The following is a 23,505-nucleotide window of genomic DNA, read 5'->3' as shown; positions in this document are numbered from 1 at the left end:
ATCTCTAAAATACACATTTTAATAAGTTTATTTTAGGATATATTTGTTAGCATTAATGAAAAATATTCAATTACTAAACTACATTTCTGTCTCAATTTTTTTAAAAAAATAAAATAGCACAGGGTAATGCTCAGTGTTCCCAGTAACTGTTGGGAGAACAGGAAAAGATGATCCATTTCAGTATAAGGCAGGATTGCAATTAGCAGTCTTACCATAGCACACACTAGTTTTCTTTTTTGGTTCTGTGACACACATGCTTGAGTACAACAAAATCTCTCAGTTGTCCCAACTTCCTGGCAATTATGAGTTTCTTTCTCTCTGGTCCAGTGATTCTCTAATGACTCTCAAGCCTCCAGTATGTTCTGTCAGGTTTTTCTGTTGATGGCACATCACAGTATAGAGTCCCAAGTCACAGCCAACAACCAAGGTGAGACCCCTTGAGTATTGGGCTCACTGACTCAGCCCTTTAATTCTCTGGTTCCATTCCTTCTTAAAAAACACAAATGCTTATGAACGTAGAACCCATGGCCTCCTATCATAAACATGGACACTAGATTCAGTCACAGGGTGCCTCCAATTTGAATACATACTTGGTCAAAAAGATCCTGTTAAGCCCGAATGTCGACCTATGAACCAGGAGGTCATGGTCAGATTCCCGGTCAGGGCACATGCCTGGGTTGCGGGCTCCATCCCGTGTGGGGCATGCAGGAGGCAGCCAATCTCCTCACTGATGTTTCTCTCTCCCTCTCCCTTCCTGAAATCAATATATTTTTTTAAAAAAGAACCTGTTGCATTTTGTTCCCATTATATTCATGCTGGTACTTTAGTTTTAGAATCTCATTTGGGATTTTCTAAAAGTAGGTCTTCCTACAAGCCTAGTAAATGCACAAGGTTTCTTTTTTCTATTTTGCCAAATGTTGCATTTAACTGGATCTCTCCAATTTTATAGAGAAATGATGAAACACAGCTAAAGATGAATGCAGTCCTTACTAGCATATTAATACAATATTTTGTTCAAGTCTTCCCTATTCTCTCTCAGAGATTACCACCAATCCTGGGACCACTGCATGTTCTAGGGCTCTCAAACAGTACTAAATTCATTATTTCTAGCGGAATGCGTAAATTGGCTTAGCCTTTTTTTCTCCCATGGTAGCAAAATTTAAGTCTCACATCCATTGTATATATTTCTTCCCACAAGTAGGAAAGAACTTTTGCCTCCCCCAGCACAAATCTTGTGATATGTTCAAACTCAAAATCATTGCAAAAAAAAAAAAGGCAAGACACCAAGTTTGTTTTAACTTTTTATTAAAATGCTTAGGATACAGACTGACTTTCTTCTGTAAATGACTGCTTTACTTTTCCTGAAATAGGACCTCTATGCGCTCTGATAAAACAGAGTGAAAAGTCTCAATGCATGGGAGTTCCTGCCCAAAGCTCAGATCCTCACTGTCAGAGCCAAGCTCCTCACAGCTGCTTCTTTCTGCTGTTTCTACAGGAACTGTGTTGTACGTGGGGCAACAGACAGATGGGTGCCACTTGGCTTTCCAACCCCTCTTTCTCCAGTGGCGAACATAAGCCACTTTCACCAAGAGCTGCCCTGCGCAGAATCCATCGTTTTCTAGCTTGCCACAAAGTGAGTACGGGGAAAGAGGGGGAAAGAGAAAAACAGGAAAACTAACACTGAAGTGATCAGACTCTCTTATCTCTGGATGGAGAAGGATAGATTACCTTTAGCCAAAGTAAATTAAAAGTATGCAAGTTAATTCACCATTAGCTAAATTTGTTCACTTAAGGCTTTAACCCTTTCCCAAACCAGCAACTGTCTTAATCCAGCTATGCTTGCTCATAAATAGTCCATGTTCATTCCAGACTCATACTCCACTGAGCCTCCGCATTTGGTACCTGGCAGTGAAAAAGTATGCTATCCTAACAGTACTGAAGATATTGTTAACAATGAGAAATCCAACTAAAGAACAATACTCTCTTACCCCAAAAATGTTATCCACACTTTCCCTACCTTCTTATTATAAGCAAGAATCCACTGAATTCAATCATCTGCGTATCGGCATCATCATCACCATTTTTCAATTTGGAGGAAACTACCTCTAATTTTTCATTAAAGGAAAAATGAAGATATTTTCCCACCTTAAGACCACCTCCCATCCTGTCTTTTAATGCAAGGGTAGAAAATTGGTGAGGATCAAGAAAATCCCATTTCACCCATGGCATTAAGAAAATGGAAAGCTATCAACACCACCCTCATCACTCTGCTGGGGATGTGGCGGCTTCTGTATGAGTGCTTGCTGACAATAAGTGATGCTGGCTCAGAAGGGAAAGCCCTACTCGAAGTTCTTGAATTAAGAGTTCCCCCAGCTTATTTCTGGAATGGAGAAAGGCAATGCCATAAAAACAAAATTCTGGAAAAGATGTTAACCTTTAAATTGTTAACCAAAACAATTGATAACTGATTTAAAGAGAAAAAAAAAAAAAAAAGCTCATGAAAAGTCCAAAGAGACCAAATGCTGCAAGTAGAAAATTTATAGTCCACCAAGTAAATCCCTCCCAGGTTCAACCACATGCTACATTACCAGATTTTTAAGTTCTCAAATCACAGATTTAAGAGCCCTTAAGCTGTTACCTGTGTCCTTGTGTGACTCTATTTGGAAAAATCCCCCTAAAATCTGTGCAAAAGTAATTGACACACTTGCAGTACAAGACAACATAGGAGATGGTCTCAACTCTATTCTGAGGCAAAAGTCATTTTTCTATAACTGAAAAGAAAAGTGCTACAAAGAGAAATGAAACCACAATTCAAAGCAGAGACTGGCTGACATCTGTAACTTTACAGGTAATGATACTAGCAATGACCCACTGAATGATGACCTCGCCTGCAGTGAACACTGAGCTGTGCACTCCGTGAGGAACAGCCCCAGCTGGCCACAGTGGGAACCTACAGCAACTGCGAGGCCAGGCCTGCCCCTTTCCGGTTCTCTGTGCCTAAGGTGATGCCGCCTACTCCAGGCAGTTAGGCAGGGGAGCTTCTCCCACCAACTGCTAACTCAACAGCAGTGAGTTCACACTTGACTGAGCTCTGGCCATCAGCATGTACCTCTGAATAATTTTATGAAGTATCTATATGCCATTCACTAGATTAAAAAAAAAAAAAGGAATAGAAAACTCTGGACCAAGTAAATTGTAAACTCAAAAAGTTAGAAGGGAAACCAATTACATAAACAACACTTTCTTTAAAAAATAGAATTGCTTTCTTTTGAAATCAACCTCAGTGGTGAGACGTGTTTTTCTGTTCAGGTGCCCCAGGATGGCGCACAGCTTTTCCCGGCAAATCCTGCCAGCTTCCAAGTCCTGGGATGCTGACTGCACCAGCACATGGGGCAGCGTGACCTCCCGACAGTGTGAAGAGCACATGTCACCACTGGGAGAAGAGAGAGCTGACAGACTCTTGGCTTCTCAACGCCAGGCATGGTTGTGGAGAGCTTTCCTTGTCTATTAGAAAAGTTCATGAGGAAGCTGTGAATAGGATCAGTCCAGAGAAGTAAAACTCTTTTATTTTCACTGTCCAAACATCAGTCAATGTACTGGGAGAGCCAGCGGAAGCCCTCGCCGTAGCCTTGCCTCTTGAGCACACTGCACATGAACACTTCCATGGGGCGGGCGTTCAGCTCCTTCAGGGTCACATTTCCCTAAGGGAGGCAAAGTCAAGAAAGGCCTGTTAGCACCTTCCTGGTGGGAAAGTTGGAAAGGGTGATCACAAAAATCACTTTCCCTGTTCCTCAAAAGCAAATCTCAGGAGGGATTAATTTAAAAAGTGTGGTCCAGGCCATACAAATGACTTCCCCAGGGCTTCATACTTTCAGGATAGAGTAAGCAGCACAGTCCCACTCCCAGCCTCTCCCTATGAAGTGCAATTGCTTTGAACACACCAACATTCACTGCCAGCTATGGCAGCTAACCAAGAAAAAGGCCACTGGGACCCACAGAGCCAGCATGCTCTCTGGAACAAAAGCCTGGACTTTTTAGAATATTCTCATTGATGCAAACATTCAGAAAGATACACTAACAACAGGTTACACTGAAGAAATGAAGAATTCATGTGTGTAATACTCATGCAAGAAGGGGAAATTAAACAGACTAGAGAAAGCATTTCTGGAATAGGTAGCCCAGGGGCAAGACTAAAGAACTATCTAAAAAAGTAAAAGAATTATTATAGATTAAATATGCCAAAATCCTGAGCTGAGAAGGCTAGCATTCCTGCTTAATTATAGTTGATTTAAATTTTCTCTCTCAAGCATACTTTTCTTCTATAAACTGGAGACAACATGATCTATTGATCTAGAAGACTTGGGTCCTACTCCTGCTTTTTATTACTGACTTGCTGTGTAAACCTAAACAAATCACTGTCAGAGTTTCATCTTCAGAATGGGGATAACAGTCCAAGAATCCAGTGCTTTGAATTCAATGCTTAGAAAATGATATATAGCCAAAACCGGTTTGGCTCAATGGATAGAGTGTCAGCCTTCGGACTGAAGGGTCCCAGGTTCGATTCCAGTCAAGGGCATGTACCTTGGTTGCAGGCACATCCCCAGTAGGGGGTGTGCAAGAGGCAGCTGATCAATGATTCTCTCTCATCAATGTTTCTAACTCTCTACCCCTCTCTTTTTCTTTCTGTAAAAAAATCAATAAAATATATTTTTTTAAAAAGGAAATGATATATATATAAATGAACACTCTTCTTCATAACCTGAAATCTCCAGTAAAAAAAAAAAAAAAATTACTTCTAGCTTCAAAAATGTTTTTTAAATGAGATTTCTAAGAATTAAATTTAAAAGACAGTAAAAAAAAAAAATCTTAAAATATTAAGTTTGCCATTTGTACCATTTACCTCATTCTCATGTATCACATTAGAAAACAGTTAAAAGAAGATTATGTTCCAGCTTTCACAGTCTATGAATTACCTGTAATGCAACAAATCCTAAACCCAGTTAAACTTTAGAAAAACAAGTAAATTCTAGATAGCAAAGCTGTGAATTCCCTTTGTATGTCCTCTGAAGATTTTTCTCTTACCTTCCCTGTGGTCTGTCCATAAAGCCCAAATATCTCACGAAGTTTTTCTTCACTAATTGCATCTGCTCTGTCAATTTTGTTACCCAAGATAAGGATTGGCACATTGGATATTGTTTCATCAGTCATTAAAGCCTGAAGAAAAGATAAAAAAGAGTGAGGATCCAGAAAAGCTACCAGATAATGAAAATCACTTTGACTTTCATTTGTCTAAAAGGCAGCAAATGTAAAGTAAAAATCTAATCATTTTTACACTTGAGTGATTAACTCTAAGTTTATTCTGGACATTATATACAACACTCTTAATATTAGGCAAAAAGCCCCTAAAAATACTTTGATATTAGGCAGAAATCCCCCAATGGCTTCAAAACAATGGCAACTTAAGGCTGTCTTTTTACAAAGAGTAGAACCACCCCAACCGTAGCTTACACAGACCATCCTTGGGCTGTCCACTGAGCAGTTTGAGAAGCATGAATGCTCTGACTATTGAGGCTCAAAAATGACTACAGGACCTCCCCAGGTATACAATGAGTGCCCAATGTGTGCAAAATGTACTGACGGACATGAAAGGGAGGGTAAGACACATCCCCCTGGCCTCAAGAAATCCTCACTCTATGTTCACACATCTGTCAACAAAGCGAGTGCATGATTAAGTATCAGGACGAATGGGGACAGAATATAAGTTCTGAAAGGCAATCAAGGAAATACAATGCTGACGTGGACTTGAGGGAAGTCTTAGCAAGGATGTAGAACCTAGCTAGGCTCTGAAGGAGGGACAGGAACCCTAGCTGGTTTGGCTCAGTGAAGGAGGGACAGGACTAGAACAGGTGAAAAAGAGGAAGAAGAATATAACCAATGGCTTTACAATAGGGGAAGAATTCAGGAAGCTTTATGGAGTATCAACTGGCTGGATTAACACATTTATGTTGACATGCAGTAACAGAGTAAATGGGATGGCAAGGGATAACCAACATTATGGTGCTAGACTGAGAGGCTAACTGCAGCGGACCATAAAGACCCCAAATACAGAGAGAATCTATATACTTTTAGTGCAATGAATTCCCAATTATCTACCCGTAGGGCTCAAGTAAGAGATAATGATCGAGCCTAAGGTGGCAGCATATAATGAACAGTGCTGCAGGAATTTGGAGTAGAGACTGAAGTTTGAATGATAAAAGACAAAAGAGGAGTCAAAGCTGGCAGAGATTTCAAGAATGGGTGAGCTGTACCTAGTGCAATGTGAGGGGACATCATTTCTTAGCATTAACACACAATTCTCATACACCAGCTTGGTGTCCTACAATTCAACTCAATTCTACATCATCTACCTGGAGATAAGCATCAGATTGCACAAGCTAAGGGTTCAGTCCTACAAGACTCCCACTCCTCTTCAGACACCAGTAACAAGTCCAGGTTAGTGCTAGTACTTCTGACCACTGGATATAAATCAGAGGTTCCCATACCCCTCTCCCTTTTTGGGTTTAATGTGTTAGAATGACTCACAGAACTCAGAGAACCGCTTTACTTGCTGGATTGTTGGTTTACTACAAAAGGCCAGATAAAAGAGATGCACAGGGCAAGGTACGGGGAAAGGGCATGGAGTGTCCACGTCCTCGCCAGGTGTACCTCTCCCCACAAATCTCCGGTGTTCACCAACCCAGAAGTTCTCTGGGTTTCTATAGAGGCTTATTACATAGTCATGATTGATTAAATCCTTGGCCGCTAGCAACTGATTCATCCACCAGCCCCTCTCTCTTCCCCAGGGGTCAGGAGCTGGGGCTGAAAGTTCCCACCTCAGACTGGTTGGTTCTCCTGGCAACCAGCTTCATCCCTAGGTGAGGTCTAAAAGCTACCTCATTAACATAACCAAAGGTATCTATGTGGCTCCCCTCACTTAGAAAATTCCAAGAACTGTATGCCGGAACTATGGATAAAAATCAAATATATATATATATATATATATATATATATATATATATATATATGAGAAATATATTTGGTCATTCAGATTATCAAAATATATTTCTGAATTACCAAATATATATTTTTTATAAATCACAATATTACACTGGGAATCTAGTTCTTACTGAAAGGAAAAGCTAAGAAAGACTAGAGTTGAATGGATAAATAGAAACATGCTTTGACCATTTAAGTTCCAGGAAATGATAAAATCAGAGTAAGGAAGTCATTCATTCATGCTAACAAAGTGCCTATGTGTCCTATGTTTTGCTAGGTGCAGGGGTTTCGCAAAGAAGGAAGACAAGATCTCTACCATTTAAGTTCACAGTCTGGTGGGAAAGACCAATAAAAAAAACCTAGGAAAAACAACAGATATTGATGAGGTGGAGAGTCTAACAATCTGAGAGGGAAAAGAAGGATTCCTAGAAGTGGTCATGCCTGAACTCTGAATTCTTTTCAAGGACATTTTCAAGTTTGCCAGCAAAAGGAGGTAGGGGGTCAGGTGAGAAAGCCAGGCAGGATAGCCACAACTGTATACTTGAGAAAGGGCAAACTGTTTGATATATAGTTCAAGGTAAGCAACAGAAAAGTAGTTAGTGAAATAAACAGAAGCATGCTCTTGAGTTTATGAGCTATGCAGATTTGTAGATTTTGTTCTGAAGATGACAAAGATCTATTAATGGATATTAAGTAAGGCAATGATAAGTCTTGAGAAAGTTCCTTCTTGCATTATTACAGTGGATAGCAGCGTAGTGATGAAATCTCCAGTAATTCACAGGGTCCTGGACTACATGTCCAGATAGATGGGGAGGAAGATCAAGTTTCCATTTCAGAACAGAATTGGTAGGATGAGTTGTCTAATGGGCAGCATTATGTATGAGGTTGGAGCTCAAGAGAGGTAGTCCAAAGAAATACATTTGGGAGTCACTGTGGCAAATGAAGGAATGGGAGTAGGCTGGACCAGCCTAGAAGTAAGTCTAGACTCTGGGGGGAAAACCAAGAATGTAAAGAGGAGTTTACAAAGAGAATGGCTTGTGTCAAGGAGTTAAGTAAGGGAAGGACTGCCCTGTAGGTGGTTTTACATGACACAAGAGTATAGATTTGAGAAATGTACTTACAAATTAACTTGAGACATGTTCAAATTGCCAGGAACAAGAATGCAAAGGGATAGTTATAAATAAAAAAGAAAGAATAGGCAAAGGGCAAAGCAGTAAAATAACAAAGGCAACATTACAGAAATTGTCAAGCCAAGAAAATGCAATACTGAGAAAGGAGAAAACTTGAAGCAAGTTCTTAACAGTACCAGACCCTGCACGTTACCAAACCTGAAGACTGAGAAGACTATTACAGTCTGGCAAATCATTCAGTGCAAAGGTGGGTAGGCACAACCTGAGAAGGCCGACTCAAAATGTAAAGGACGAATGCTAATCCCTTAAGGTATCACTATGCCGATACTTCATAAAGAGTGACTATATATAGTATGTGAAAGGGATGGCATTAATTATGATGAGACAACAGGCATACACTGGGGAGTGTCCTGAGCAAACTGGACATAGAGTTAGCCTATGCTAGATATAAACAAAATTAATTTACTCAAGTGCAAGCTAAGTATCCTTAGGACATTGAAAAGCAATGTTGTAGATTTTAAAACACTTTCTTCCGAAAGTAGGACCTTTACCAAATGTTAACTGGGACATTTAAGCATAGGCACCACTAAGCTGTATTCCTTAGAATACAGACCACAAGAGAAAATATATCAACATACATTAAGTTCAACTTTGGATTCCATGAGGCGAGGATGATCTGCACAATCCACCAGAAAGACAATCCCATTAATTGCTGGGAGATAATTTTTCCAAACCCGGCGTGCTAAAAAGAAAAGTTCATAGTTGCATCAGTAAAAAATATCCATTTTTGAAAATGAATAATCTAATGATCTATGAAATGGTCAAATCTTGGCCGGGTTTCAGGAGCATTAAACTCCGTATGATTTTCCAACTCTAGCCATTGTTAAAAGTCAGAACAGAAGGTATAAACTGATGGTCCATGAACTAAATGATTTTAAAATTCAAAAACTAAGAGTTTTTGCATAACTTTCTCCAAGACTGCAACATCTGGCAACCCCATGCCCACCCATCCAATGCCCCTCTGGATAGTCTGGGCTGCTGGGTTTGTCAAAGTTCCCACTATGCCTTACTGTCTTACACCCAGTTCATTTCACTCACTTAAATCACCTTCCTTGCCTCTGGAGCCATTTTAGCTTGCAGCCTCTGAGTTAAAATATCATGATGCCAACTACTTGTCCATATAACTTCAGTCCCAAGTTAGCTCCTAACTGATGTGTAAGTGTAGTGACACACTCACCCGCTCAGCCCTCAGGGACACTGGGCTGACAGGTGGTCCAAGTTTCCAGGCCAATCACCTCGGTCTCCCCCTTCAGCCCAGTGTGCTTATAACCTTTTTTATTTGCTTATGATATGAAATGGTAATGGCTTGTGAAGCAATACTTAAATTATCACATCAAATAATACACAATTCCCACCTCAGGTGTTTAAAAACACCTACTGTTCCATATTCTCCAGATGACTTCAGTTCAGCTTATAACTATTATAATTTATACAGAATATAAATTTGTAAGCAGTTACAAATATTTTTAAAAAGCAGGAAATACACCATAAACCCTTTTGAACCCAAATGAAAGTAATGCAAGCTCATTGGGGGGGGGGGGGGGGGGGGCCTGGCCGGTGCTCAGTGTTAGAGCATTGGTCTGCACATTGGTCTGAGTTTGATTCCCAGTCAAGGGCATGTTATTTGCCCAATTCCAGCATGGGACTGGGCATATGCAGGAGGTAACCCATGTTTCTCTCTCACACAGATGTTTCTCTTTCTCTCTTTTTTCTCTCTCTCTTTCTCCCTCTCTCCTTCTCTCCCTCCCTCCCTCTCTCTAAAAATCAATGGGAAAAAGAAATCCTCAGGTAAGGATTAACAAAACAAAAAAACCTAAACAAACAAATCAAGATAATCTATAATACTCCATCAAAACACACACACTGCTATTTTATATTATTGTATCCATGCTACATATATGCCTTGGAAGCATATAAGTATTAAATAAATAAAATATATAATTATATGCTAATGAAATCTGCAAATAAATAAAATACATATAATTATATGCTAATGAAATCTGACTATAAAATTATTTGGACTGCTTCCCAGCCTTTTGGCTAACATTTTTTAGCTGAACAATTAAAGTTATCAGTACTCTATTTATTTATCTGTTTGGTTAATCCTCACCTGAGGATATTTTTTTCATTGCTCTTTAATTAGAGTGTGAAAGAGAGAGAGGGCAGAAAGAGAAAGAGAAAAAGAGAAAGAGAAACATCAAATGGTTGCCTCCCACACACCCCCCCACAGGGACCAAGGATCAAACCTGCCACCCACCCATGACCCTTCAGTGTGTGGGCCAACACTCTAACCACTAAGCCCCCTGGCCAGGGCCCAAGATGCTCTTTTTTAACTAGACCTTTAAAAAGCCATACTAGAGTCTAACATAATGCTCCAAAAGAAAACTTCTCAATAGGCTCTTTCTCCCACCTTCCCAGGATATTTATTCCCACATCTTTTACCAGATAAACATGGCCCATTCTGTATATCTCTAAAACACATATAAGACACCTGATAGGAATCTGGGAACCAAACAGACAGGCTAATACTGTACTGGATTATGTTTCAAAGAAAAAAATGCTATAAATGAGATATGGACAATTGATATCTCCTCCCCCCCCCCAAAAAAAAAAAAAGGAATACACACAATAGAGTAGATAAAAACAAAACTTCCTGGATTTGATAACTATTAAGATCAGATAAGGAAGTATTCTTGTTCTTAGGAAATATACATTAAATACTAAGGAATATAAGACCATGATGGCCCTAGCCAGAATAGAGCATCAGGCACATAACTGAGGGGTCCTGGGTTCGATTCCTGTCAAGGGCACATACCTCGGTTGCAGGCTTGGTCCCTGGCCCTGGTCAAGGTCCATGCAAGAGGCAACCAATCAATGTTTCTCTCTCCTCCCACTCCCTTCCTTCCACTCTCTCTAAAAACCAATAGAAAAATAACCTCATGTGAAGATTAACAACAACAAAAAGAGCATGATGGACTCATAAATGGTTAAAGTAAGTATTAATATGTATTATATATATAGAGAGAGAGAGAGACTAATAAATCTGGATAAAAGGTATAAAGCAGTGGAGTTCTCTATTATTTTTGAAACTTTTCACAATTTGGAAATTAATTAAAAAGAATAAGGGGATAAACCAACTTCATTACAGTAGTAAGATTTCAATCCTAAATGCAAGCAATTTAAAAGGTAAAAATGACAAAGTGCTTTTAAACAAAGAAGGGTACAAAATGAACCATAAGTCAATACCATCTCTTCGGTGAATCTTTTCTTACCTTGCTCATGCCCACCGAGATCAAAAGTTGTAAAAGTCATTCCAGCAATTGTCAGCTCTTCTGATGCTGAAAAATTATCAAAAAGAAGAAATCAACTTCTCCATCCACACAAGGCCCAGCTCTGAGTATTATAAGCCAATACAAAGCCAAAATTTAGTAAAGCTTTCACCTTGTAAAGAAAAGAATACAAGTGTAAAAACATTCTTGTTAGTTTTAAAAGCCAAGTTTCTTTTTCTCCAATGTGTCTGCTGATTCTTAGAAGTAGACATGAGAGATGTGCCCTGTTATAGGAATAGTGGGAATAGAGAGTGACCAAGTTCCAGAAGTTCAGTTTTTAAGTATGTGACCTGAGTGTGTCCTATAGAGAATTTTTTTTCAAGTGAGCTGTCTTTTGGGAACTCAGTTAAGAAAATAACTAGTCCTAGCTAGTTTGGCTCAGTGGATAGAGTGTCGGCCTGCAGATTGAAGGGTCCCAGGTTCCACCGTGGTCAAGGGCACATGCCTGGGTAGAGGGCGTGCAGGAGGCGGCCAATCAGTGATTCTCTCTCATTATTGATATCTCTCTCTCTCTCTCTCTCTCTCTCTCTCTTTCTCTCCCTTCCTCTCTGAAATCAATAAAAAAATATATTAAAAAAGAAAAGAACTACACTGCCCAGCCAGTATAGCTAAGTGGTTGAGTGTCAACCCGGGAATCAAGAGGTTCCCAGCTCGATTCTCAATCACATGCCCAGTAGGGAGTGTGCAGAAGGCAGATCAATGATTCTCTCTCATCGATGTTTCTATCTCTTTATCCTTCTCCTTTCCTCTCTACCTCTCTAAAATCAATAAAAACACATCTTTAAAAAAGAAAGAGAACTACTTCAATTGGGGATTCATCCTCCAACCCTGATATTGACCTTTAAATATCAAAAGATCAGCTGGTATTTTCAAACCTACTCGGATGTAATGTTGGAACATGCTGGCCCAATCTGTCATCTTTGAGCATATGTAGAAGAGTGGTTTTGCCTGCATTGTCCAAACCCAAGAATACAAGTTTCCCAGATTTCTTGTAGAGTCCTAAAAGAGAAAAAAAAAAAAAAAAAAAAAAAACTTTAACATTTTGTTCTCTATATATCAAAGGCTACTTATATTTAAATTGCTGGAGGAAATGCAGAAAGTTTGAAATCTATGATATATTTCAAGGATATTGGCTTTACCTAGGAACTGGAGCACACTGCTGAAGCCATTGTAGATCCACTCAAAGATGAAAGACATTATTAATGCTTACTACCTGTGTAAAATATGAGAACAGCAAACATTAGCTTTCCTAATGCCATATAGTTCCGGAGAAGTTAACTCTTATTCCCAGGCCCTGATGCATGTTTACAGTCCCAAGAGAAACAAAGGATTTTACACCTGGAGGTAAGTCTCTGGGTCAAGCATGTCAAACTCACAGTCCACAATGAATATTTTTGTGGCCCAGCCAATATAACCATATATATGTAAGAAACGTTTTAATAAAAATTTCATAACTTAATTTTTATAATATCCTATTATACATAATTATTAATACATTCCCTAATAAATGACTGACTACTATAACCGTATTGCATTTATTTCCAGGCGCACCATTTCTCTTCACTAAGACCAGCAGTGAATATTTTAGCAGCCGATTGCCTCGTCATTAGTCTTGTACTGACCTGTTTGGTGTTCACAACAGGAAATATTTTGCTTTCGGAGAACAAGAAAAATAGGCTTATTTGCATTACACTTATTAATCTGTGCAGTTATTCAGTGTCTGGTAAATTAATGTTCAAGAAAAGAAATTAATTTTTATTAAAATGTTCTATTATTTTTTAATGTTTACTCATTTACTTCAGCCCTTTGTTTTCAGCATGTCTCTATCGAAATAAACCTACGTTTCTATGAAAATTGAAGCTTTTGTTTTTTGTCGGCCCACGTAAACTTAACCTTGTTATTTGGCCCGTGTTAGCCTTTGAGTTTGACATACTTGCTCTGGGTCTTCAGATCTGCACAAACTCCTGATTTCCTAACAGTTTTCAACCTACAATATATTTTCCTCTTTGAATGTTATTCCTCAGGAAGCTGCTCATTCCTATTCCCTAGATACACCATTGCTGTCTACCAGTTAACAAACCTGTAGAAAATCAGTCCCATCAATTATCTGCATCAAAATTTCACATCAATTCATTAAGTAGAAAATGAAGGAAAAAGGGACAATTAACCAGAATGAAAAGCATATTAACCCATCCTTGTAAACTGCTCTGAAAAACATAGTTCGCGGCCCTGGCCAGGTAGCATCATCCCAATATGCCAAGGCTGCAGGTTTGATCCTCTGTCAGGACACAGAAAGGAGCAACCAATGAATGCATAAATAAATGGAGCAACTCTCTCAAATCAACAAATAAAAGTTTTTTAATGTCTTAAAACACACACATACACACACACACACACACACACACACAGCATAGTCACAATTTGCCTTGCTGCATTTATCAATGCTGTCTCTCATATGTTTGTTTGGGGTTTGTTATCTTGCTTTCATTTTCTTTTTGCTATCTCTTCTTAAATAGTAGTTTAGCCCCTCTTACAAATGTCTCAACTTACAAGAGATACCACTATTTTGGAGAGCCAGGTAGCAATAAGAAGAGTACAAGTATGGATTTTCTTAAAATGAGAATACTCAAGAGGACATTGTACAATAGTAGGTACCCAGCAAGTACATGCCTTAGTCAGTACTAATACTAACATCACTTTTTAGACTGTTTCTCATAGGCCTTGACAAAGCTACAAGGTCTGCATACATTGGTAATAAGCAAAAGGATCTCTGAGTGAAGTTTAGAGGCCCTAGAGCCCATGGTAGGTGTTAAGGTTTCTCACCTCGTTAGCATTTCCTGATCACAACGAACTTTTGCCTCAATATCCCAGATTTGATAAAGAGAAAGACTCCCCATTTTCACTCCTGTCCATCATCAAAAGCATGTGAACACAGGGCTTTATACAGCTGTGACCAACTGCTTTATTAAGTTTTATTTTAAAAAAAAATAACAAAAGATTGGTTGCATTACTATTACTACTAACTTGTAAAAGGGTTACTCATAAAAACCTATCTATAGCCCTAGCCGGTTTGGTTCGGTGGATAGAGGGTCAGCCTGTAGATTCCATCCCTAGCAGGGGGCGTGTAGGACACAGCTGATCAATGATTCTCTTTCATCATTGATATTTCTGTCTCCCTCTCCCTTCCACTCTGAAATCAATTAAAAAATATTTATAAAAAAGCACAATTAAAAAAAATCAAACCCTATCTATATTCTTCATTCAAAGAATGCTAGATTAAAAAATTAAAAAATTGAGATGTGTGTTAATTTTCTCTTCATACAATTACTGGCTTTTGTGTTTGTTATTTTAAAATGAAGCCGTGGCCTCACCTATAAACTGTAGGGACTGCTAATGCTTATTTTCTATGGCTCTGAACATAAAATGGCCAAAAGAAGGGTGGGAGTTTGAGTCAGGATGGAGACTGAAGGCAAAAACTAAATATGAAAAGATAGTAAGGTTTTTTTCCCTTTGAGTAACATCAATATATATTTTGGCAGAAAGAACAAATTTAGCTTGTTAAGTAACAGCTTTGTCTGGAAATTTGTCCTGCACTTTAAGAAGTCCAATGACTTAACACACTTACAAAGATCCTGTGCTGAACTTTCCACTGGAGTAGGTAAAAGGACCCTGTGCCCCGCCTCTCAGCCCCACCAACAGTCATCCTCCCCTATTTTCCGTCTGCCGCTTGGAGAAGTGCGGGTCGCCTTCGGAGGTGCTTCCCACTCTGATCACTCCGTTAAAACCCAGCACATACCCATTTGTACCTCACTGGTTTACAGTCAGACTTTACAGACCCTTTGTCAAGTTTTACCACTCATTTTAGAACTCCCAACGAAATGAATTCTCAGAAAGTGACAAGGGAAAACCCCTTTTGAAGGAATTTTTCATTTTAAATGAACTACTTTGATTTTCCAATTTATTTTTCCTTGACATAACCTGCTTTGAAAGTCCTATAATTCTTCCCGTCAGAATGATCTATGGAGAGTGCAGAAACCCTTCGGGTGATGTTAAAAGAAGAAAAAAACCCTATTGGGCACAAAGCACTGTGTTGCATTACTACTCTAACTTCACGGCACCTCCATTCTTGAGATCTTAGGGTCTGAATCCCTTAGTGAGCTTTGCTTTTATATAGTTTATGCAATGCCTGCACAAATCTCTCTTCACACCAATCCTACTGGGCAGGAATCCTTGGCCTCACGTAACATTCTGAGGATACTGACACTCCAAGGTTAGCTGGTTTAACAAAGACTGTTCAGCTGAAAAAGTAACAGCGCCAGAACTTAAACCTTCCTCTTTTAATACCAAAGTCACCGCTCTTCCTGTTAATATCACAAAAAAAATTCAAATTGAAGTCACAAAATGCTTTTAAAAAACAACAAACTTCCTCAACCCACCAATTACACTCTTGATAATCTTCTAAAGCTTTCTTCCATAGAATGCATCACACCTTCTGAATGGTATGTTAACCAGCACTGACCTATCCATGATCCCCTTTACCACCCTATGAATACTATCAGGCAATTTGGTATTTTATTGCAAACTAGAGTACTCTACAATTTAAGGACTCTGAACTATCAACAAAAGCACTGCCAACATACCCAAAACTAAAATTTGCAAATTTCATTTACAATTAAAATTTAAAAATAAAATTTACAAATTTCAAGACTGACTGACCAAATAAATAACAAGGAAAAGCACTAGACTGACCATTAGCCAATCAAGAGTCTATGCATCCCTCACTTCCTATACATACTCATTACTTCTGCGCATACTCTGAGCAACTCTGAAACACCATCCCAGACTGATCTGGGGTAGCTAAGAAACCTGCTTAGCTGCAGGTGTATGTGTCAAAGGCCAGACCCATTGCAAAGCTCCATAAGACCCCCACCACCACCACCACCGCCCCCGTCACAACCTAAGCGGATAGGTCAAGTCAGGAGAAAAGACAAGAGCAAGAGAGAATACTAACAGGCAATTTGGTATGGATGCTCACTAGATAGAGTACTCCTGGCAGCTCAGCTAGAATCCTGAACTAAACATTCATCTATACCAAACAAAACGAAGAAATTCTGCCATGAAATGAAGACAGAGGGGTGATAGAAGAGGGAGACAGACCTAAGGACATCAGATGATAACAGAGCTGGTGTGTGTGTGGGGGGGGGGGGGGGAGCAGGAAGGAGGGGGAGATGGAGGAAGAGCCGGGACTGGGAGGCAGAACAGGTTCCAACGCTCACACCTGCTACCTCTGGGGCCTGGGCCAGTTCGCGGCGCCCCGGCGAGCCTCAGTCCCCGCGTCTGTAAAACAAGGATCATCATCAAGGTCTCTCGCCCGCCCAGGGCTGTAATGCAAGGCTCTACACAGACGGGGATATATGAAGCCGTTTCGTAAACCAGAGCGCACAGTACACACAGGAAAACTGTTATCCCATCCGGCAGCTGCAAGACCCCCGAGCGGAATGCAGATCGGCCTGGTACCCCAAAAGGTAGGCACGGCACCGAGCGGACCGGGCCGAGGCGGCCCATCCCCGCCCAGAACCAGTCCCACGGCCTCACAGAACCGCCTGCGTGTCACTTCCCCCCCCTTCCCCGCCGGCGCCGGCCTCCGCCCCGACCCTCCAGTCGTCCGCCCCGACCTGTCCGCCCCCGGCTCCCTCCCTCGAGGTAGCCGCCACACTTACGGCCCAGCAGGCTCCTCCGGCGGCGGCGGCGGCGGCGGCGGCGGCAGCGGCGGCGGCGGCGGGCGGCTTCGACCCTCCTCTGAGCACACAGCCAGGCAGCACTCGGGACCGCCAGCTACTCGCCGGATGTACGTCACACCCCTCCCCCGGGACTTCCGGGCGCGTGATTGCCCCGCCCCTTCTAGCGTCGAGGAGCTCTTCAGCCGCGGGGGCGCCCTACTGGCGCGTCCGGCCGCGGAGGGGCGGGCCTCCGGCGTGACGACACGCGCTCGGGGACGGGCCAGGCCTGACCACGCCCCCTCCCGTGAGGAGGGCAGGATGCGCGAGACGTGGCAGCGCGGTGGCCCGGAGGGTGGGGGCGGTCCCCTGGCGCCTGGCAGGGCACCCAGGCGCTGGGCAGCGCGGCTCGAATGCCGACTCCCTTCCCAGGCGCGAGGGGTGGCGGTTAGGGAGATTCTCGGAAAGAACCGGCCTGAGAGCCCGCGACCCAAGATGGATGGATCCCTGCAAGGTTTTGTTTTAAGTCTCTTGGCCCTGTGATCGCCTGTCTTTTAGACGAACAGCTACTGTTTCTGGAGAAGTTATGTTCCAGGCCGTGTGCACCGAGTCCTTGGAATGCCTCATCTCATTCGACCCTCGTCCAGCCCAACGAAGGAGACGCCGTCGTTACCTCCAGTTTACAAATGAAGGGACGAAGCTCCCAAGTTCATACGCTAGGAACGGCAGAGCAACACGTTGACTCGATTTATCTTGTCCTTCATATGAATTTTCTCATTTAACTCCATGAGATGGGTATTATTACTCCCATTTTACAAATATGAAAACTGAGTCGGATGAGAAGATGGATATTTTTGGATAGGGAAACTCAATATCCCAAAGATCTAAATTATCTAAGTAAAATTATAAAGTTAACAGAATTCATATATAAGTGCTAATAGAATCAATACGTTATGTCTGAGTGTGTGTGTTTAAACCACCCTGTTTGTGCCTAAAATTCAAATGGAAAAATGACACAAGTCAGGAAACAAGCCCTGAAAAAGAAGACCGAGAAGGGAGGAACTAGCAGTATCAGATAGTTAAGCAGAATATAGGTCCTCAGTAATTAAAACAGTTTGGTGCTAGTGCACAAAAAGCCAAAGTAGAGAAATAGACCCAAATACATACAGAAATGAAATGAAAGTGGCAATACTCAGATGGGGGTGGATGGCAAGCTCACCACCTTCTCTCCTTTTGTCCTTGGGTCTTCCACTTTGAGTTTGACACAGACACAGAAAGGGATCAGTCCATGCTCTGAGAATTCTCACCAGCTTTGGCTAAACCAGGGGAACCATCCTTAGGGCTTAGAACCCCACTGTGCGCATCCTGAAACAGGGCTGCCCCAGTGCTGGCCAGTGCATTAGATTACTGACCCTGATAGAAGTCTGGCTGCAAGAAGTGGGAGGTTCCCAGACCATAAGGATGATTGGGCGGCTGGGGAGGAAGGAGCACACTGGCAAATTCTCAGAACAGCAAACACCAGCTGGGCAGCCTGGGGCTAGTTGACAAGTGCCCCAGGCTACAGTGTCCCCACCTCTAAGATGGGTGAAAGAGGCATTGTCCATGTTGGCAGTGTTTCTAGAATATCCTATATAATAAAAGCTTAATATGCAAATTTTCCCCTCAGGCGGTCATTCAACAGGGAGTTCAACCACTCCCTATGACATGTGCTCACCAACAGGGGGCGGCATGGAACATGATGGGCTTCAGCAACATGGTGCTGTCAGTAGGCGGCAGTGGAGGTGCTGTTGGCTCTGATGGATCCTAATGGGCCCTGATGAGAGCAGAACCATGCCAGCACCAGCCAAGGTGGGTGCGATCAGGGATCCAATTGCCCTGCAGATGGCAACCAGCAGTGGGATGGTGGAGCAGGTAAGGGGGCAGTGCCAGGCAAGGCAGGGTGCCAGGCAGGGCTGCGGGGCTGCGAGGCTTGGGGGCATGAGCTGAGGCCTGATCTCTTTCAGGCTGCCCAGAGGGAACCTGCCCATGCATGAATTCATGTACCAGGCCTCTAGTGTTTTCAATAAATGTTTCAATTATGTATTTAAAAACAATAAAAGGGTTGGGACAATTGGGTAGTCAAAAAACCTAAAAGGTGAATTTACAAATCCCGTACTACACTGAGTAAGTTCCAAGTGATTAAAAGATTTGTATATTTTTAATGGACACCATAAAAGTACTAGAAAAATAGAAGAAAACATGGATGAGTGCCTTATATTTGTGGAATGGAAAGACCTTTCTGGTTCGGATTGAAAATCCAGAAGTCATAAAAGATTGACAAATATAACTACAGAAATATAGGAAATTTTTATATTAAAACAACAATGATGTCACCATAAACTAACAGATAACAAGCTAAGAAAATATATATGTAATCACATCCAAGGCAAGTGAAAAATTAATATGAAAAAGACTATTGTTAGAAAATGGGCAAAGATTAGCACCAGACAATTCACTGTAAAGGAACTATAAATGGCTCTTAAACGCATAAACTAATAATAGAAATATAGTAGAGATTCCAGATTACACAGTGGGGCAAAAGTAGGTTTACAGTTGTATGTGAAACACCTTGTTTATATATGTAGAAAATAATAAAAGGTAAATAAACTGAGATATCATTTTCATTCATCAGGTTGGCAAAAGTCCACCTGTTTACTGGTGACAAGGCTATGTTAAATAAAGTAGTCAAGGAAGGTGTCATTTAGATAAGACCTGAAGGACATCTGGTTTCAGGCTGACAGCAGAGCCATGTGCAAAGGCCCTGAGGCAGGAGTGTGCTTGACAGGTTCCAGGAACAGCTGGGAGACCAGTGTGTAGCTAGACAGATGACAAGGGAAGGCATAGCAGATGAGGTGAGAGAGGTGAGGGGGTAGGCAGTTAAGAATTGGGAATGTTCTGAGGTTTTACCTCACTTGCAAGCTAACGACCTAGTCTAGTATGCTTTGGTGGATGCTGACAGCGACACCCAACTCCTAGGGCAGAGACAAAGGATTGTATTACCTCAAGCACAGCAAGTAGCATGAGCTTCATGTTTGTGTCTTTTCCACTTGCCTCCCTGCCCACCCAAGTGCCCTGGGGGTGTCAGAGCACACCCCAGTGATGCTAACCCTCAGAGTTTAGGGAACTCAAGTCTTTCCTAATGGACTGCAAGCAAAGCTGCCTGGCCTTGGACCCAGAAGGAGACATTATTACACTGGACAGTAAACCTGTCCCCATGCCCCAGACAGTCTGTCTGTCTTTCAAGGCTATTCCTAAAATATATAAAATCCTTGAAAAGATAGTCCAAATAAAGGCAGCCAGCACTTCTGCTCCAAGAAGAGCAGAAATGGAAGAGATTGTGGAGAATTGTCTCTAAATGGGGAGCAAAGCTTAGAGCCTTAGGCCACTGTGAGGACTTCATCTTTCATTGGGAATGCTCTGGAGAGCCAACAGAGGAGCTGAGCAGAGGAGTTTTATGTAATTCTCCTCTCCACTCTATTCTGTTCCCTACATATACTCAACATTGGCTAGATATGCACTCAGAAATTAAAATGGAGACTGAAAAGCAACTGTGTTAGGGTTCTGCAAAGGAACAGAACCAATAGAATCTAAATGGATGGATCTAAGAGGAAATTGATTAAAGGAAATGGCTCACATGGTTAGGAGGCTGAAAGGTCCCATGGTCTGCTGTCTGCAAACTGGAGAACCAGGAAAGTCTGTGGTATGATTTAGACCAAGTCTGAAATCCTGAGAACTGGGTGGGGTGGGGTGGGGCGGGGTGGGGTGGAGCGGGGTGGGGTGGGGGTGAGGGTGGGGTTTGCTGCTGGGGTAAGTCCTGGGGTCAGAAAGCCTGAGAACCAGGAGTTCTGATGTCCAAGGGCAGGAAAGGTTAATGTCTCAGCTCAAAGAGCTTTTGTGTTTTTGTTCCATTTAGGGCCTCCGTGGATTGGATGAAGCCATCCCACTTTGGTGAAGGCTGATCTCTTTACTCCATCAACTGAATCAAAGGCTAACCTCTTCCAGAAACGCGCTCGCGCGCGCGCGCGTGCGCGCGCGCACACACACACACACACACACACACACACACACACACAAATAATGTTTTACTGGAGTGTCCAGAATCTTTGCTGTACACATCTTTGTCATACACATCTCTGCTGCCAGCATTTTTGTCACATTTTCACTGCATAACTAATTGCCTATAAGGCAATTTTGCCCTAAGGAAAATAAAAATCAAAGAAATAAAAAGAGGCATTAAAAAAGGATATTGCAAAATTTAAGACTTTGTTATAAAGCACAAAATATTTTAATTCATTAAAAATATATGTATAATAGATTCAGGGCAATACTACACAAATAGCTGATTTTATTTTATGGATTGTACCCAAGCACGTATTGAAGTATGGTAGCAATCATCTCAGGTAGAAACTGCTGTTTGGGTTCTATACTTATTTGTTTGCTAAAACAATAGAAAGTTATTTTGATTTTCTGAGCATCTGTATGCTATCCCAATGATGGTTTGAATATCACATCGATTGTGATCTCACTGGTTACTGAAGCACATTTTTTCTGGGAACTAAGACAGATAACTGAGTTTCAGTTGACTCAGTGGTCCCAGAATAAGAGCACAAATTATCCTAAATTGCCTTAGTAGCTACAGATAGTGCATTCCTGTTGACTCAGTGGTCCCAGAATCTGGACAGCACAATTATTCTAAATTGTCCCGGTGCTCCCAGGTAATGTGCTTCTGTCGATTCAGTGATTCGTAGATACTTTGGATAACTAACTTGCTCAGTTTCACTTCTGTAAAATCGTGAAACAGGTTCCTCATTCCAGACGCAAAGACGTAATCGATACCTTTGTGATATGCTGCCAATATAAGGCAGAGCGACAAGCTGTCGGGGCTGTGAGGCCTGAAGCACTTTTGCTCCCTCGTATGCCGCCGGCCTTTAATAAATGACGCCATAATAAACTTTTTTGAGGCGACCTTTGCAAGATGAGGGTTACACTACAACAGTGTCTTCATTCTCTGGGAAGTGTGAATTCAGCTCTGCGTTCTCAAAGAGGGCCCTCAGCCTCTCTACTCCCAAGGCAGTGCGTTTCAAAAGAAGACAACTCCTGGGGCAAGTCATCTTCTGGAAGAACTGCTCACTGTTTGAAGACTATCAGCACGTCTGCGTGTCACTGTGAGGCCAGTGTGAGGACTAGCTGAATTTACTTGTCATATGAACCTGAGAGTAACTGAGAAGTTCGTCAATGGAGAATGAAAGCTAACTGACAACTAGCTTACATACCTTAATGTGTTGGAGGCGGTTGGTCCAGCAATGGAGAAATGAAGCCTAACTGAAACCTGGCTTAATTAAATAGATTAAGGCGGCGGAGGGCAGTTGATGAGTCGGTGGAAAAATGAAATCAAACAAACAAGAAACAAAGCTGCTGTCAGCCATTTATTTTATCGTTTTTACAGCAAAATTGCCTCACGGCCAGTTAGTTACATGGGTAAAACTGTCTGTAGCAAAGATGCGATGGCCAAAGGACCTCAGCCAGGTGAGAGTTTAGCATCCACAGTGACACATCGCGTTGATAGCATGTGCCCTGTGTAAGATATGATGACAATGGCTGTTTCCCTCTAGGATCTTCCTCCCCTGAACACATCACCCCAGTCTAATCGTGAGAAAAACATCAGACAAGTCCCAAGTGAGAAATATTCTACAAAATACCTGACCAGTACTCCTCAAAACTGTCATGAAAACCAAGAAATGTCTGAAAAATTGTCACAGCCAAGAGGAACCTAAAGAGATAGGACAGCTAAATGCAATATGGGATCCCTAGTGGGATCCAGAAACAAAAATAAAAGGAAATCTAATTAAAATGAGGGATTTATTAATAATGTTTCAATATTGATTCTTCAATTGTAATAAATGTACTGTAGTAATGCAAGCTATTAATAATATAGAAATGGGTTATAGAGTATATAGGATCCCCAGTAGGGGGCATGCAGGAGGCAACCAATCAATGATTCTCTCTCATCATTGATGTTTTTCTCTCTCTCTCCTTCTTCCTTCCTCTCTGAAATCAATAAAAATATATTTTTAAAAAAGAAACACATTTTCAGGTTCCACTGCAGACCTAAGAAAGCAGGATCTCTGAGGGTGGGACTAGCAGTTGGTTTTAACAAGCCCTCTGAAATTTTGTGTTTTTTAAAAAAAATATTTT

At 41.5% G+C, this 23,505-nt stretch overlaps 1 protein-coding gene across 5 annotated transcripts; it reads right to left on the bottom strand.

The window, feature by feature from the left end:
* Positions 1 to 1,288: 1,288 nt before the first annotated feature.
* SAR1A (secretion associated Ras related GTPase 1A) lies at positions 1,289 to 17,444 on the bottom strand. 5 transcript variants are annotated; one of them, XM_036438256.2, is made up of 8 exons: positions 17,335 to 17,369; positions 17,275 to 17,304; positions 12,694 to 12,767; positions 12,434 to 12,553; positions 11,498 to 11,563; positions 8,804 to 8,907; positions 5,083 to 5,214; positions 1,289 to 3,701 (listed from the first exon to the last, which is right to left on the bottom strand). In XM_036438256.2, exons 3-8 carry the CDS (start codon positions 12,749 to 12,751, stop codon positions 3,585 to 3,587), a joined length of 597 nt encoding a protein of 198 aa, XP_036294149.1. In that variant the 5' UTR covers positions 12,752 to 12,767; positions 17,275 to 17,304; positions 17,335 to 17,369; the 3' UTR covers positions 1,289 to 3,584. The 5 variants fall into 5 exon arrangements, with proteins under 5 accessions (XP_036294149.1, XP_036294150.1, XP_045437722.1 ...); XM_036438257.1 differs by having other exon boundaries at positions 17,275 to 17,299; positions 17,330 to 17,350; XM_045581766.1 differs by having other exon boundaries at positions 17,275 to 17,442.
* Between the last annotated feature and the right edge of the window lie 6,061 nt (positions 17,445 to 23,505).

This window comes from Pipistrellus kuhlii, unplaced genomic scaffold, assembly GCF_014108245.1.
Source record: "Pipistrellus kuhlii isolate mPipKuh1 unplaced genomic scaffold, mPipKuh1.p scaffold_m20_p_15, whole genome shotgun sequence".
NCBI classification, from domain to species: Eukaryota; Metazoa; Chordata; class Mammalia; order Chiroptera; family Vespertilionidae; genus Pipistrellus; species Pipistrellus kuhlii.
This window is presented reverse-complemented; position numbering and strand designations above follow the sequence as displayed.